Source organism: Zootoca vivipara, chromosome Z2 (genome assembly GCF_965207765.1).
Source record: "Zootoca vivipara chromosome Z2, rZooViv2.hap1.1, whole genome shotgun sequence".
NCBI classification, from domain to species: Eukaryota; Metazoa; Chordata; class Lepidosauria; order Squamata; family Lacertidae; genus Zootoca; species Zootoca vivipara.
In genome coordinates, this window is record NC_142585.1 from 33,572,511 (window position 1) to 33,587,887 (window position 15,377).

The 15,377-nt window shown below is 45.0% G+C and overlaps 2 protein-coding genes and 1 pseudogene across 3 annotated transcripts in view; 2 read left to right on the forward strand and 1 right to left on the reverse strand.

The window, feature by feature from the left end:
- The first annotated feature begins 1,184 nt into the window (after window positions 1–1,184).
- Window positions 1,185–2,246, forward strand: LOC148686622 (uncharacterized; annotated as a pseudogene).
- Window positions 2,247–3,281: 1,035 nt separating this feature from the next.
- FAM163B (family with sequence similarity 163 member B) lies at window positions 3,282–7,673 on the forward strand. The gene is made up of 3 exons (XM_035111580.2): window positions 3,282–3,386; window positions 6,067–6,182; window positions 7,156–7,673. The coding sequence occupies exons 2-3, from the start codon at window positions 6,090–6,092 to the stop codon at window positions 7,570–7,572; spliced, it is 510 nt and encodes a 169-aa protein (XP_034967471.1). The 5' UTR covers window positions 3,282–3,386; window positions 6,067–6,089; the 3' UTR covers window positions 7,573–7,673.
- Window positions 7,674–13,255: 5,582 nt separating this feature from the next.
- The window catches only part of ADAMTSL2 (ADAMTS like 2), a 42,586-nt gene continuing 40,464 nt past the window's right edge, over window positions 13,256–15,377 (reverse strand). For both annotated transcript variants that reach the window (XM_060270237.2, XM_035114158.3), the window contains exon 19: window positions 13,256–15,221. In XM_060270237.2, coding sequence (XP_060126220.1) covers window positions 15,103–15,221 — 119 coding nt within the window. In that variant the 3' untranslated portion in view covers window positions 13,256–15,102. The remainder of the gene's footprint in view (window positions 15,222–15,377) is intronic.

The following is a 15,377-nucleotide window of genomic DNA, read 5'->3' on the forward strand; positions in this document are numbered from 1 at the left end:
ATAAACATATTGGATGAAGCTATTGAGGGGATGCTCATCAAATTTGCAGATGACACCAAACAGGGAGGGGTAGCTTATGTTGCAGAAGATAGAATCAGGATTTAAGATTGTGGTAGATTTTGAAGTCAAACCTAACAATGAATATCTGTGCTAGTTAGTAAATGAAGAGATTAAGGACCATTTGCTAGAAAATGCTTGGTTAGGTTATGTCCCCTCACCTTCAGAAGTAATGGTTGTTTCCTGTTTCTTTCTCTCACTATCTGTCTCTCTGTGTCTCTCTTTAACCACGTAACTGAGCAGACATCTGAGGTTAGGGCTTCAGACTCAGATTGCGTGCTTGAGACCAACTTCTATATTTTGTAACCAAGAATACTTTGACTCTGTTGTTTCTGCTGTAGCATTGAACGATGCATGAGTGAGATCTCTGATTACTGTAAGTAAAGCATTTAAACTTACTTAAGGTTGTTGTCTATTCATTCTGAGAGGGTTAGAGGGAGGGAGCACTTTGTCAGTGCTTAATACTAGGATATTTAAAGGTCTAAAAACCTATATTCCCTGCACTTCACAAATACTGCACCTACTTCTGTTTTAAACTTTGTGGCCAGGGGCAGTAGCTGTTGGCTAAAGGGTGAGTCAAACCCTGCACTTTTTTTTGAATAAAGGCGATCAGCCTTTTTTCTTTTCTTTTGCAGTTTCCTACACATGTGGGACTTCAGGGTTAACCTGGTCTTCCGCAGTTATTTCCCAGCGTAAATGTTATGGTGGCCCAGAGTGAGAATAAATCCCAGAGTTGTGAAAGCATTTTGCAGAGACTTTTGACCTTTTCAGGTGATTTTTTTAAGGCTTGATTTTAAAGTGCACTCAGAGAGATTGTATTTCTTAGCCTTGGGGTGAAGGAGAAGCTTTCCCAGGCAATCTTTTGTTTGCTCTGTTTCTATTGTGAGCAGATAAACTCACCCCTCCTTTGTCTACCTACTCTTCTAATGCAAAGCAGTTATACTAAAGGATTCTTATTTTGCTCTGTGCTTTTTGCTTTGGGGTTTTAGCAAAGAGGCTTAAATAATTTTATTTTACTTTTGGAGATTTTGTTTTATTTTTTGTGATTTTACCTATTTTTATTTTGGAATATTTACCTTTCTCTCCCCTGCCCTTTGGGAATTTTTTCCATTTTTGATTTTTCTAAAATGGATAGCAGGAATTCCATTGTTGAGGAAAGTCTCAAATTACCTAAGCTTACACGGAGCAATTTCATCCAATGGAAAAGACAATTAGAAGCCAAACTTGATATGAAAGCTATTTTATAATGTATCGAGAAACCAAAACCTAGTGAGGATAAAGGCTCAAAGGAGTGCGAACAAGAGAATAAATTGACGGTGCCTATCATTCTGGATAGGGACCCAGGTGGCGCTGTGGTTAAACCACTGAGCCTAGGGCTTGCTGATCAGAAGGTCGGCGGTTCGAATCCCTGTGACGGGGTGAGCTCCCGTTGCTTGGTCCCAGCTCCTGCCAACCTAGCAGTTCGAAAGCACATCAAAGTGCAAGTAGATAAATAGGTACCACTCCAAGCGGGAAGGTAAACGGCGCTTCCGTGTGCTGCTCTGGTTTGTCAGAAGTGGCTTTGTCATGCTGGCCACATGACCTGGAAGCTATACGCCGGCTCCCTCGGCCAATAATGCGAGATGAGCGCGCAACCCCAGAGTCGTTCACGACTGGACCTAATGGTCAGGGGTCACTTTACCTTTTTATCATTCTGGATAGTATTGCAGGGACCCAAACGGTTCACACAAAGAGACATGACAATACAGCTGCTCAGGTGCTTGAAAAGTTGCAAAAAGCATTTGGATTCACAAGGAAGGGGTTCCCACCATGCCTGGGTGAGAAATCTATTTAAATTAAAACTTGAAGCCAAGAAGGACTGTGACAATCACATGGCAGAGTTCCTAACCATTATTGAAAAGCTGGAATCTAAACAATACAAAATGGATGAGGAACAGAAAGTTTGCTATTTCTTGAGGTCACTAGGACCTAAATTTCAAAACTCTCATGGATGACAAGCCAAACCTAAGGCTACCAGATGTGATCAAGCACCTGAGAGAGGAGAGTGTGGAGAGAAGAGCAAGATTCCCAGCCAGGGATATACAAGACCAACTAACTCAAACTATGTGTCTCAGTCCCAAAGGAGAGCCAAGGCTACACTCAGAAAAATTGTTTGCTTCGAGTACAGCAAAGGTCACATATCCAGATGATTATTATTTTTTGTGGTGCCCAAATTCAGGAAGATCCCCTGCATTTAAGCAAGCAAGCCAAAATAAGGAGAGCAAAGAGAAGAAAGGGGCCTTCTTTTGCAAGAGAAGAATCTAACTGTAAACAAAATCAAGTAGATAGTTAATGGACTCATATGAGTTATTATATATATATTCCTGCCAACCTAGCAGTTCGAAAGCACGTCAAAATGCAAGTAGATAAATAGGAACCGCTACAGCGGGAAGGTAAACGGCGTTTCCATGTGCTGCTCTGGTTTGCCAGGAGCGGCTTTGTCATGCTGGCCACATGACCTGGAAGCTGTACGCCGGCTCCCTTGGCCAATAATGCGAGATGAGCGCGCAACCCCAGAGTTGGTCACGACTGGACCTAATGGTCAGGGGTCCCTTTACCTTTACCTATATATAAAATCTTTGGAGGCATTAACAATATTGACCCATCAGTGGGTGGCAATATCCAAGCTTCTGATGGCAAAACCATAACAATATGTGGTGCAGGTACAGGAACCTTAAATTGCAAGCTAAGCAATCTATTGAGAGAGAATCCTGTGGAACAGGTCCTATTTGTCCTACAGTTGAATTGCAACATGTTCAACGTATCCACCATGGACAGAAAAATGGTTTCTGTGTGCAGTTTGAAGACTGAAGATGCCAGGTGACAGGAGATGGTGAATTATATGTTGAGACTAATCTCGCAGAACCCCAGAAGGCTGAAGCAGATCCAGAGCACAGAAGGCTTGGCCACAGAGGCATCAAAGCCATTAGGGAACTGCAATGCAAGGAGCTTGCAAAAGGGGAGAAGGTACTCCAGAGTGCACCAAACACAATGAAGTGTGTAAGTTGCCTAACTGAGAAAAGTGATAAGCCTCCCCCCCCCTCCATATACTCAACAAAGAAGCACCAGAGTGCTTGATGTAGTCTATAGTGATGTATGTGGTCCACTGAGTGTTCCCTTGCTAGGGAAAAGTAAGTACATTATATTTTTTCTAGCTGACTTTTCAGGATACTGTGTTCTGTACCTCCTCAGGGAGAAAAGTGAGAAAGTGGATATGTTCAGAAAGTACCTCGCCATGGTGAGCAACAAGTTGCAGAGGGGAACTACAACTCTCATGAGCGACAACAGTGGTGAGTTTACTTCAAACCACATGAGAACCCTCCTGGAAGAGGAAGCCATTACACATTGGAGGAGTGCTAGTCACACCCCACAACAGAGCTCAGTAGCTGATACAGAGTTTATGGATATTACCTGATGCATGCTGAGTGATGCTGCCCTCCTCATATGTATGTGGGGAGCTGCAGTAGCCACTGCAGGGTATCTCCAGAACAGACTGTGGGGGCAGCCTGCACACCTTTTGAACTTTGACATGGCCTTAACCTATCCCACATGCATGTATTTGGCAGCATTGCCTATATACCCAAAAAGAATAGCCAAGCTAAACTCCAGGGCAGAACGAGAAACTATGATAAGATATACTTCTGGAGCCAAAGGTTACAGAGTTATGGACTTAGAAATAGGAAAGGTCAGTGCAAGAAAAGTGGTTCATTTTGATGAGCACAGTGAACAGTAAAATGCTCTTTCTGGGCAGTGAGAGGAAGAGACACAAGGCCTCATGTACTTTCCTGAATTTATACAATAGTCCAGGTCTGCCTTCTACTGTCACACCAGCTAGCACAGATTATGAACAGGATAAAGAAGCAGAGGAGCAGATTCCAAGTAGCAGCAATAACACAGGGGAGGATACCAGTGCCTGCACTGGAGGGCAATGAGGATGCTGAGGCGGCTGCAGACACTCATCGAGACTCAGCAAAAGTATCCCAGCTGCATGACTGCCCTACATCGCAAGGTCTGCACTACTCCTAGAACCTTCCACCTGGGAAGAGATAAAGCAGATGCCAACCGCTGAACAGAGGAGAAGCCTTAAGATACCTTTACTATGAATGCTCAAGCGATGGAATGTTTGCTCTTCACACAGAAACTCCCGGGTTCAATCTTCAGGAAGGACTGGGCAAGGCCCCCTACCTGAAGCCCGGAAGAGTTGCTGCTGGTCAGTGTTGACAATACTGAGCTAGATGGGCCAATTATCTGACTCGGGAATAGGCAGCTTGCAATGTATATCTGTGTCTGAGAGTGCCAGAGATTGTTCTTGGATAAAGGGGGGGGGCATCTTTTCTCCCGCATGTAGCATCTGCCTGATGTGGCATTCAAGTCTGAGAGGAGGTGCAGAGCCCTGAATAAAATCCAAAATAAAGCCGAGAAGAGCATGGGCCTGGCTCCCTCACTCCCCATGGGGCCACCTCCTTTCCCGTACACCTGCTTGCAAGACGGCCTCTTACAGAGGCCTCCAAGTTCCAGAGCGCCTGTCTAACGTGTTCGTTAGCTGTCGCAGATTCTAGCCAGCTGGCACTGCAAGGTGGGCTGGAGGCACCGGCGGGTGTTTCTGCAGAGCTGCGCCACCGTCTGCACAGATTTAGAAAGGTTGTGTCTGTGGGGAAAGAGCTTGGCATCCTCTGATTGAAAATTAAAAGGATGAAAGAGACCCCTTCTTATTCTGAGGCTCTGCCACCAAGCAACAGCAGAAGCTTCCTCTACTCTGTCAGTGATTTGATTGATTGGTTGGTTGGTTGGTTGGTTGCATTTATAGCCCACCTTTTCCTCCAAGGAGCTCAAGGGGGAAAGCATGGTTCTCCTCCTCCTCCTCATTTAATCCCCACAACAACCCCCTGCCAGGTAGGTTAGGATGAGAGGCAATGGCTGTGACCAAGGGCACCCAGTGGCCAAGAAGGGATTTGAACCCTGGTCTCTCCCAGGTCCTGGTCAGACACTTTAGCCACTATACCACACTAGCTGTGATTTTTATTATTTTTATTGATAGGGAACAGGATCTTGTTGGTGCGCCAATAATGACAGATAGGTGGGGCTGCCCAGCTTTCAACCACTGGAACGTGGGCGCAGTTATCACATGGCACAGCCTGGCTTGGACTGTACCACGGCAGGCTGGAGGAGAAGACTTACATGTAAAAACCTCACTGCACCCAGAGCTTCCCCACCCTTGTGCTCCCTGCTCCATGAGATTTTTGGGGTCATAAGGACATGAGAAGAACCCTACTAGGTCAGACCAATGGCCCATCTAGTCCAGTATCCTGATTTCACAGGAGTCAACCTGATACTCATTATGGGAATCCCCCAAGCAAGACCTGAGCACAAAAGCACTGTCCCCTCCTGTAGTTTCCAGCAAATGAAGCATTTCTGCCTCCAACCGTGGAGGCAGAGCACAGCTATTGCCCTCTTTGGAAGCCATCTAAGTTGGTGGCCATCACTGCCTACTGTGGGAGGGAGTTCCACAGTTTAACTGTGTGCTGCATGAAGAAGTTGTAGAATCATAGAACTGTAGAGTTGGAAGGGACCCCAAGGGTCATCTAGTGCAACCCCATGCAATGCAGGAAACTCAACTAAAGCATCTGTGACAGATGGCCATCCAACCTCTGCTTCAAAACTTTCAATGAAGAAGAGTCATTTCTTTTATCTGTCTTGAAATTTCCAGCCTTCAGCTTCATTGGAAGTCCAGGAGTTCTGGTGCTAGGACAGAGGGAGGAAAATGCAACACAGAGGAAATGACGGGTGGAGGGCACATGGCCTGAGAGTTGTACCCTGTGCAGCTTTGCAGAGATCCAGGCACACACCGTCGAAAAAAAATCTCACTGCTACCCAGTCACTGAGGCCACTGCTCTGGCCCCGAGCTGCAATAACTTACTCTGTTGCCTGAAGGTCTGGCTCCTAACTCTTTACACCTCTTGTGTCTTCCAGGGTGTTAATGGAGAAGAGGTCGAATGACAGCCGGGACTGTGGTCATCACAGGCGGAATATTAGCGACTGTCATATTACTGTGTATCATAGCAGTTCTCTGCTATTGTAGGCTTCAGGTATTTCAATTATAAAAGTGTGCGGGGAGAAGGGGTTTTAAAGGAGAAGAGGCAAAGGTGGGTGAAGCAACAGGTGACCACAGAGCTATGAATTTCAGAATGGTGTAATGATCAATCAATCTTTCCAGGGAACTGCAGCTGTGAGGGGAAGAGGGGATCTTCTAACAACTCTCAGTAACCTCAACAAACTACATTTCTTAGGATTCTTGGAGTGGGGGGGCCATGGCTGTTTAAAGTGGTATAATCATGCTTTAAGTCTTAGGCCCAGGCTCTTTGCAGGAACGTATTCTCCCATACAAACTCGCCTGGGCCCTGAGTAGCCCTTTGTTCAGACCCACCACCCACAGGCCCACTTGGTGGGGGTGCAGGAAAGGGCCTTCTTGGAATTCCTTCCCTTGAGAAGCCAGACTAGATCCCTCTTTGCTCTCCTTCTACTGGCAGGTGAAGATTGTTTTATCCCAACAGGCCTTTAAGAACTGACTGCTTTTTAAAGGACTAATAATAGTGGTGTGCTATTTTTGCTATCTGTATTTTGATAGAGTTGTTTTCATATTGTTTAGATTCTATTAGAATTTAATTACTTTTAAATTATTTTCTTCTATATGTTTTTAACTTTTTGCATTTTATCTCTGTTGTTTTAATTTGTGTAAGACACATTGAGCCCCAGTGTGGTGGGGAAAGTGGGATAAAAAATATTATTATTATTATTATTAGTAGTAGTAGTATTAGCACATTCAAAGTGCATTCTTTCCTTCAAATAATTCTAGGACCTGTAGTTATAGTTCCCACCAACCATTAACAAACTACAGCTCCCAGAATTCTTTGAGCGTGGACAGCAGGAGCGATGTGCTTGCTTGGAGTTTTTGTGGATCTCGTGGGAAAGCATCAATGTCAACCTGAAAGGGAGACATGGTGAGACATACAGCCACCTTCTCATCCAATCCCTGCCTCTTCCCCTCTTTGCCTCCCCCAGTATTACTGCTGCAAGAAGGAGGAGTCCGAAGAGGACGGAGATGAACCAGACTTTGGCATGGATTCCCACATCCCGCCTCTCCACTGCAACCGCAACGTGGCTCTGACGAACGGCCCCTCCTTGTACCGATCTTCCTCCTCCCCCTACAAGAAGCACTCCCAGTGCCGGACAGTATGCCCCAGCTGCTCCCACTATGAGCCACCCACCTTCTTCCTCCAGGAGCCAGAGGACGAGGAGGACGAAGAAGAAGAAGAGGAGGTCCAGAATGGAGGCGACCTCATCAACTACAAGGCCATCAGCCAGGAAGACCTGGAGCTGCCCGCCAACATGAGTGGCCTCCAGGCCCTCAACCCCAACCGCCTCTCAGCCATGCGGGAGGCTTTCTCCCGCAGCCGCAGCATCAGCACGGACGTCTAATGAGTGCCAGCAGCAGTGACCCACAGCTCGACGGTGGGTAACGTTGGTGGCATACATATCCTGCTGATTCCTGCATTGTAAGGGGTTGGACTAGATGTTCCTTTGAGTCTCTTCCAACTCTCTAATTCTATGATTCTGTGAAAGGGTGTCCCCCACCCCCTTCCCTGAATACCCTTGTGGCTTAAAAATAATAACATGGCGTCACTCTTTTACAGGACAAAAAAATACCCACAGAGAGTCTTTTAAAAATGATGAATGTATTTATATGTTAACGATGGATAATTATCTATATACCTATTAAATAATGCACTATATAAAGGGGAGGAGGGAGAATTAATAGATTTGATGGGTGCATATAGGTTTTCTAAAGTTTAGTGTTGACAATAGTTTCTTTTATATCTATATCTATATATCTATATATAAATATAGATGGATACATACAGTGGTACCTCGTGTTACGTACTTAATTCGTTCCAGAGGTCCGTTTGTAACAGGAAACCGCTCGTAACATGAGGCACGCTTTTGCTAATGGCACATCCCCCTGCTGCCGTGCCTCCGGAGCGTGACATCTGCTCGCATCCCAGGGCAAAGGTCACAACAAGGGATATCTACCTTACTTCCAGTTTGCAGAGCGCATAACCTGCAGCATTTGGAAGGGGGACAGTACATAAAACGAGGTGTCACTGTATATATATATATATATGTAGATATATGAGAAGATTTTGATATAGGGCATCTTTTGTAAGTGTTAGATTTTCCCTCTTTTCATTTGCTGTCACGAAAGTCTGCAAGTACAAGGCTATGGTGGAGGGGGGCAGCTCCAGGGCAACCCCACGCTTCATGCTGAATTGCCACTGTGCCCTCCTTTATTTTCTGACTGGGTGATGTGCGGTTGTTGCCTGCCTTCCTGTGACAACTTTTCAGATGTCTTCTAGGACCTTGGCTGGAGACAAATTCAATCTTGCCTTTATTTTTATTTATTTTTATTTTTTTACTAAATAACAAGCCACAAATGCCACCCAACCACCTGGCACATAATCTCACCTCATTAGGACCCACCACCTCCCAGGGAGCAAGCAGGGACTTCTACAGAAATGACCTCTGGATATTGCCATGAATGAAAAGAAGTATTTTGCCAGAGTTAATGGACTGAGTTTTCCAGTCCTGGTGTGGGGAACCTTTGGCCCTCCAGAAGTTTCTGAACTACAACTCCCATCACCCCTTGGGATCTCTGGGCATGCTTGCTGGGGCTGATGGGAGTTGTGGTTCAGCAGCATCTGGAGGGCCAAAGGTTCTCCACATCTGATTCAACCACACTATATTTTGACTTTGGTGTGCTCCCATCTTTAAAGAAAATGGGGAGATCTATTATTATTGTCTTGCTTAACACCATTGTTCTACATCAGAGGTGAGGGGGGGGAAGGGTCAGATGTAGTCCTCTAGGTAGTGGAGGCTGGCCTGTTTGCACCAATGGTAGTGGAGGCTGGCCTGTTTGCATCCACCTCAGTCTAGGAGTGTGCAGATGTTGCACTCAGTTTGCATTTTAAGGCAAACCTACCCAATCTGCACTTTCCATGGCCCAAAACACAGCTATCCTTTGAAATTTGCACTTCTCTGAATTTTGCAATGCAGTTCTCCAGCCAGTGTCCAAAAAAATGCATAAACTTGGGTAAAGTGTGCATATAAAAATGTATCTGTCTGTGAAAATGCATTACATTGGGAGAAATTGCTTTGCAACAATGTATATGCTAGGGAAAACCGCATACACAAATGTGCATCGTATATGAATTTTGCACTGGAGTGCTGGTGACGTGGAAATGTGGAGAACTGAATTTAAGAGTGGAAAAATGAGAAAATGATGGGAAATGAACATTGACAGGTCTGCACAGCCAGCCAGAACAGGTATATTAACGTTTTCTATTTGCCCCAGTTATTCTGCATTAGCTGAAGTTCCCAAACTGTCTTCAAGGTCAGGCCCACGTATTGCACATTGCAGCAATCTAACCCAGAGGTTTATCAGAGCATGGATTGCTGAAGCCAGGCTCTCTGTCATGCAAGCCATAGAGAAAAGTGTGGTGGCATTACTCCAGTACCATGGCTACTCCTTACGCCCAGGTTGGTTCTTCCCACTCACGTCCCTTGTCAACTCAATACCGTGTTTCAACACTCATGAATAGGAAATGTGTTCAGATTTGAAATGTACTAAACACCCGATGCTAGCACCCCTCTTCAAGGAATTGACAGAGGAGAAACTGATCATTTAATCTTGTTTGGACAGACAACCTTATACGGGGTCAAGTTCGTGTTTCTAATAAAAGCGAAACTATTTTAGGGACGATCTGCCAGTATGTGACCATGTTCTTGCTCTGCAGGATATTACATCGACTTGCCCCTAACCAAAATTTCAGGAAACCTCCCACAGATGCAGGGTTCAATGCAGGGAGCCCCCTTGTTAGATTGAATCTGTAAGGGGAGAATAGCAAGACTGGAGCCAAGTTCAGCAAAAGGCAAGGAAACCAGGTTCAATCAACAGCTATTCACATAATGAGCTCTATCTGGATTTCTTTTCTAATTCCATGGGGTGGGGTATCTTGAATTAAAGCACATTGCTCATACATGAGTTCAAGAAACATTCATTTCACTGGGAGCACAGGCAAAAGAAGTAGCTAGTAGACTGGGCCTCGCGTTCTGGACACTCAGCAATTTGTGGAAGATGGCAAAGAACTGTTTCGTTCAAACAAACATTTGGAGTGCATTATAGCTAAAAGTGCGCCCTTGAAACAGCTGCAATCAACAAATATTATAGAGAGACCTTGCCAGTGGTTCAGGATTGAACCAAGGGATTTAAAACAAATAATTTAAAAAAAATATTTATTTAAAACAAATAATGAGATTTAAAATAATTAAGTGAAAAGACATCCATCTTGCCTCGGCCTACTTCCTTGAAAATAATGCCCAGCTTGGCAAAATTTCATGCTGTGAGCCTGAAGAGTCTTAATTCCTATGGTCCTCTGTAGTTGCTCTCATCCGAAAACTGTCATAAAAACACTTTGCTCTCATATGAAAGCTCTCATCATAGCCTAAGATCACAACCACACCATATACTTAAAGCGCTTCTATATCTCTTTTAACAGCTTTGGCTCCCCCACAAAGAATCCTTGTAGGGTAGCTTGTTAAAGTGTGCTGGGAATTGTTGGAACATAGGAGGCTGCCTTCTACCCACTCAGACCCTTGGTTCATCTAACTCAGTATTGTCTGGCCGCGGTGCTCCAGGATTTGAGGCATGAGTCCCTCCTAGATCTACCTGGGGATTGAACCTGGGACCTTCTGAATGCAAAGCGGATGTTCTGCCGTCCTTGTATCTCCATGAGGGGCCTCCTAGCAACTCTCAGCATCCTGAACATACAGCACTCCCCCTCCCCAACTATTAAATTGGCATGAGAGTGCTTTAATTGTATGGTGTGGGTGTGCCCTAGAACACAGGGACCAACTTGTGGCTTTTCAGTCAAAATTTAAGCAGGTCACCTCAATCCCTCCAAATGAGCAAATGATTTCGCTTCGCAAGCACTTCCGGTTTGAAAGCACAAAGATGGAGGCCGTTAGCAATGTCATCCGTTTCCTGGACTTGTAAAACTCTATCCAGGAATAACTTTGCAACTTTCAAGGGACTAACATTCCAATTGGTGGTTTGGGGTTCAAAGCCTTCAGGGACTTTATATATAGAGATGGGTGTACGCAACCTAAGGGGGCGGGGGGGGTGGATGGTTGTCCAAAGTGCAAAATATCTTTCTGCAACATTGACTAGAAACATTGGTATTTTATGTCAATGGGTATTATTATATCAATGGACATGCCAATTCTGTTACTGCTTGGTGTCCCCCCCCCACACCCATTGCCTGCCCCCACAGCCATCCAGTTTGTGACAACATTCAACAGACCGGTGTAGAGCTTGTCTGAGGCCCGGGGGCTAGAGTCTTGTTAGAATAAAGTTATAAACTCAAACAAAAAAGCAGCTGTTCCCTGGTGGGGCCCCTAGCCAGCTTAGCCCTCTGAGACTCAGGACAAATGTACCCGGCTACCCACCCCACCCCACCCCTGCACGGGCCTGACTCGCACTATCCTAGGCCATGTCCTGTATGACAAGTTTCCATTTTGCTGTGCTCAGTCTTTGAAGTGATCTGATGTAATTGCAGCTACTTCTACGGAACTCTGGGTAAATTTTGTACAACTCTTCTTAAAACTTGCACTTTTTTCGATGGCATTTTTATTTTCAAAAAGAAAAAAAAGGCATTTGTTGCATTAAAATTGTGGTTGTGTTTATTATCTTCCTATTATTTATTCTGTGCTCATCTCCCCACCCCGCACCACAACCCCATGGCCCTTCATTGTATACCTTTGAAATTAATTGAAATATTTCATGGATTTTCATTCATTTTGCCTTGTGGTTATCTTGTACAGGCCTTCTAGACTCTTAAGAACAAAAACTTTAAAAAAAATAAACCTATCTTTGACTTTGTTCTCGAGGGAGAAGTGTGCTCTTTTTCATGACACCTGTTTTATTTAAGAGCGGGTCCATTGAAAGTAATGAATCGGACTATTGGTCCATGTAGCTCAGTATTGTTTACACAGGTTGGCAGCGGCTCTCCAGGGTTTCAGGCAGGGGGCATTCTGAGCCCTATCTGCAGATGCTGCCAGGGATTGAATCAGGGTCCTTCAACATGCAGAGCTGATGCTTTGCCACTGAAGGATGGACCGTCCCAATTTAAGTTAGCCTGCTAACTTAGTCATATCAATTATTTTCAGTGGGTCTCCTCTGAGTAGGATTATCTTTGAATACAGGCTATGGTATTCAATGGTATTCTTTGTGGTGCAGAATATGGCAACCTGAAAAATTCAGCTAGCTTCCTTCCTTCCTTTCTTTCCGAGAAGGAAGTTTTCTGGACCACCGTTTGCAAAATGTCTGCTAGCTAAGGCTCATTTTTATACTACATTAAAATGGAATACACCCTTTTAGTGCAAGAAGAAACATCACTCTATTTTAACTGAGCTCAATTTCTCCACGAGGTACTATAAGCAGGGCATGCACATAGATGCAAAGGATCATTTTATCAGAGGGCACAATTGCTACCACTCTATATTGGAAGTGATTGAATGATGCAGTCAGTCATTCCAACCGGCATGCAGATGGCCCTGGGTTCAGTCAATTAAAATGATCAGGCAATGGGCCAGATGTCCTTCTACCCAAGACCCTGGAGAGCTGCTTCCAGTCAGGGTGTACTTGGTACAAGGCATATGCATATGCAGTCTAAAATCAGTGAGAGTTCTCCTATTACGATTCATAAGAAAGGCGGAGGAAGAGGTCAGTGTCCTTCTACTGTGGATCAGCACCTGATGTTCAGGTGCTATTCATGCGATCAGTTACATAAATTACGGAAGTTGCGTGATTTCGCCACAACAGACAGTGAGATGAATGATGTCATTTTTGGCAGAAGATGAACTGCAGCTGAACGGACACATAATATGATGCCACCTTAATGTCCCAAGAATCCAGAGATTCCAGATTCCAGTATTTGTTGTCGGGGGTGTGTGTGTTAGGGTGGAACATTCATTCTTCTCGTCGTTCTTTTAAACCACAATGTCCAAAGCAAATGGGCCAAACACCATGAAGACACCAAGCTGGCACTATAAATATGACAACTTTTATTTTAAAATATACTTAATGGGTACAGTTTCTGTGGTTACAGGGATAAAGTTCACTGTTTGTAAACAAATATACTTATTTCTTTATTTATCTTTTAAAAAGAGAGAGAGAGAGCGCGTGACTCTCTTTGTGATATAAAGTGCTGCTGTTATGTTTTCGTTACTCTACAACTATTGCTGGCTTTATGTCTTTTCTTTTAATTAAAGGACTACACGGTCTGGGATTTGATTACACAATAAAATAAAATAAAAAATCTCTGAAAACGTAGACACCTACATATTATATCTAATGGGATTTTTGGCTTAGAGTCACCTGGGGAGCATTAAGTTCCGCTCCTTAAGTCATAGCTGTCAAGTTTTCCCTTTTCTCGCGAGGAAGCCTATTCAGCATAAGGGAATTTCCCTTATAAAAAGGGAGAACTTGACAGCTATGCCTTAAGTGCTGAGCTGCTGGGGAATGGTATTGAAAATAGAAGGGAAAGGGACAGCTTACAAGAGGATGAAGTCAAAGAGAGAGTAAGAGGCAGAGAGAGAGAGAGAGAGAGAGAGAGAGAGAGAGAGAGAGAGAGAGAGAGAGAGAGAGAGAGAGAGATTGTGTTTTAATTACAATGGGGTCAGTCCTGGTGGCGCTGTGTGTGTGTTTAGAAAACTATGCCTTTTACAAATCTAGAGTATAACCTACTGGCATCAGTGAGGGCCAGCAACTAGGATGTCTTTAAAAGAAGATTAATTTATGGTGGGGGAAAGGATCAGTGGCCACTAACCCAGATGGCTATGCTCTCCCTCCACTGTGGATACCAATTGCTGTGAGTTGCAAATAGGGAGAGTGCTGATATACCTGGCTCCTGCTTGTGGGCTTCCCATCAAGGCACCTAGGCAGTCACTGTTAGAATGGACTAGGTGGCCTTACCCAGCAAAGCTCTTCTTAGCTCTACCTCCACTGTATGAGGTTTGTATGCCTCTGAATACTAGCTTCTGGAAATGGTAAGCGGGGGGAGTTGCTGTTGTACCTGCAGGCTTCTCATTGGGGCATCTGGTTGGCCACTGTGAGAACAGGATGCTGGACTAGATGGACCACTGGCATCACCCAGCAGGAGATGGTAGGAGAAAGGTTTTCTCTCTCAGGGATAAAACAGGAATGTGGTACTTGGCAACAATGCATTTCTGAAAGGCAGTTTCTTTACCTAAGGGGAGGGATTGCCGATCCCTGCATTTTAACTAGATGGAATATATGCCCGTCGTGCAAAATGGTAAGCTGGAGAACAAACCACTGTGTTTCAGTCATTACAGCAGTGTGTCAGAATCTCTTTCTCAGCAGCTCCAGTTGGAGTGCCTCACCTGATGCTAAGCAGGTCAGGTCAGGGCGCCCCTCGATGCAAACCTGTGTGTAAAATTAGAAAGTGGAAAGAGGGCTCCCAAGGGACAGGGATGAAATGGCTGTTCTAATTCTGTTTGTATTGCAGAGGAGATGAAGGGGAGGCACAAAAGTTCAAAGACAACATAGCCATTGGAAAACAAGAACTAAAAGGGGGGGGGGAATATTCATGATGTCTTTTTAAAAAAACAAAACAAAACGCGACTTTCCTCATGGAGTAGGGGGTTCTGATCTACAGTAGTAGCAAATGTAACAATGCGTCCCTCCATTTCCGGAACCTAGGAGGGAGGAGGGAGGTGAAGCAGGTGTCTTGGATTACAGGACCTCCATCCCTTACTCTCCATGTTGTGGCATAATGGGTAGGCAGACAGGCAGGAACTGTCCCAGTTCGCACCTGGCTGCTCCTGTGTCCCGCTGGATGCTGTGGAGAACCACTGGATCCCTTTGGTCCTGTCTTAGGAATGGGGAGCTCGGCAGGACCTGCAACAAGCTTTGCTGTAATACCAGTGGCTGCAGAGGTTCACCTTGATGGCCAGAGCACAGTTGGTCCCCGCTTGGTCCTGGCAGCTGTCATCTGCAAGAGGAAGCCCAGACAGGTGAGTGGGGCCAGGTGTGGCACGGAGGAAAGCAAGTGGGAATCATCACCTGTGCAGAGAACTCCAAACAACTTCACTTTCAATACGGTGAGCCAGTTTTCCCAGGGCAGCCACAGACATTAATATTTGGAGGT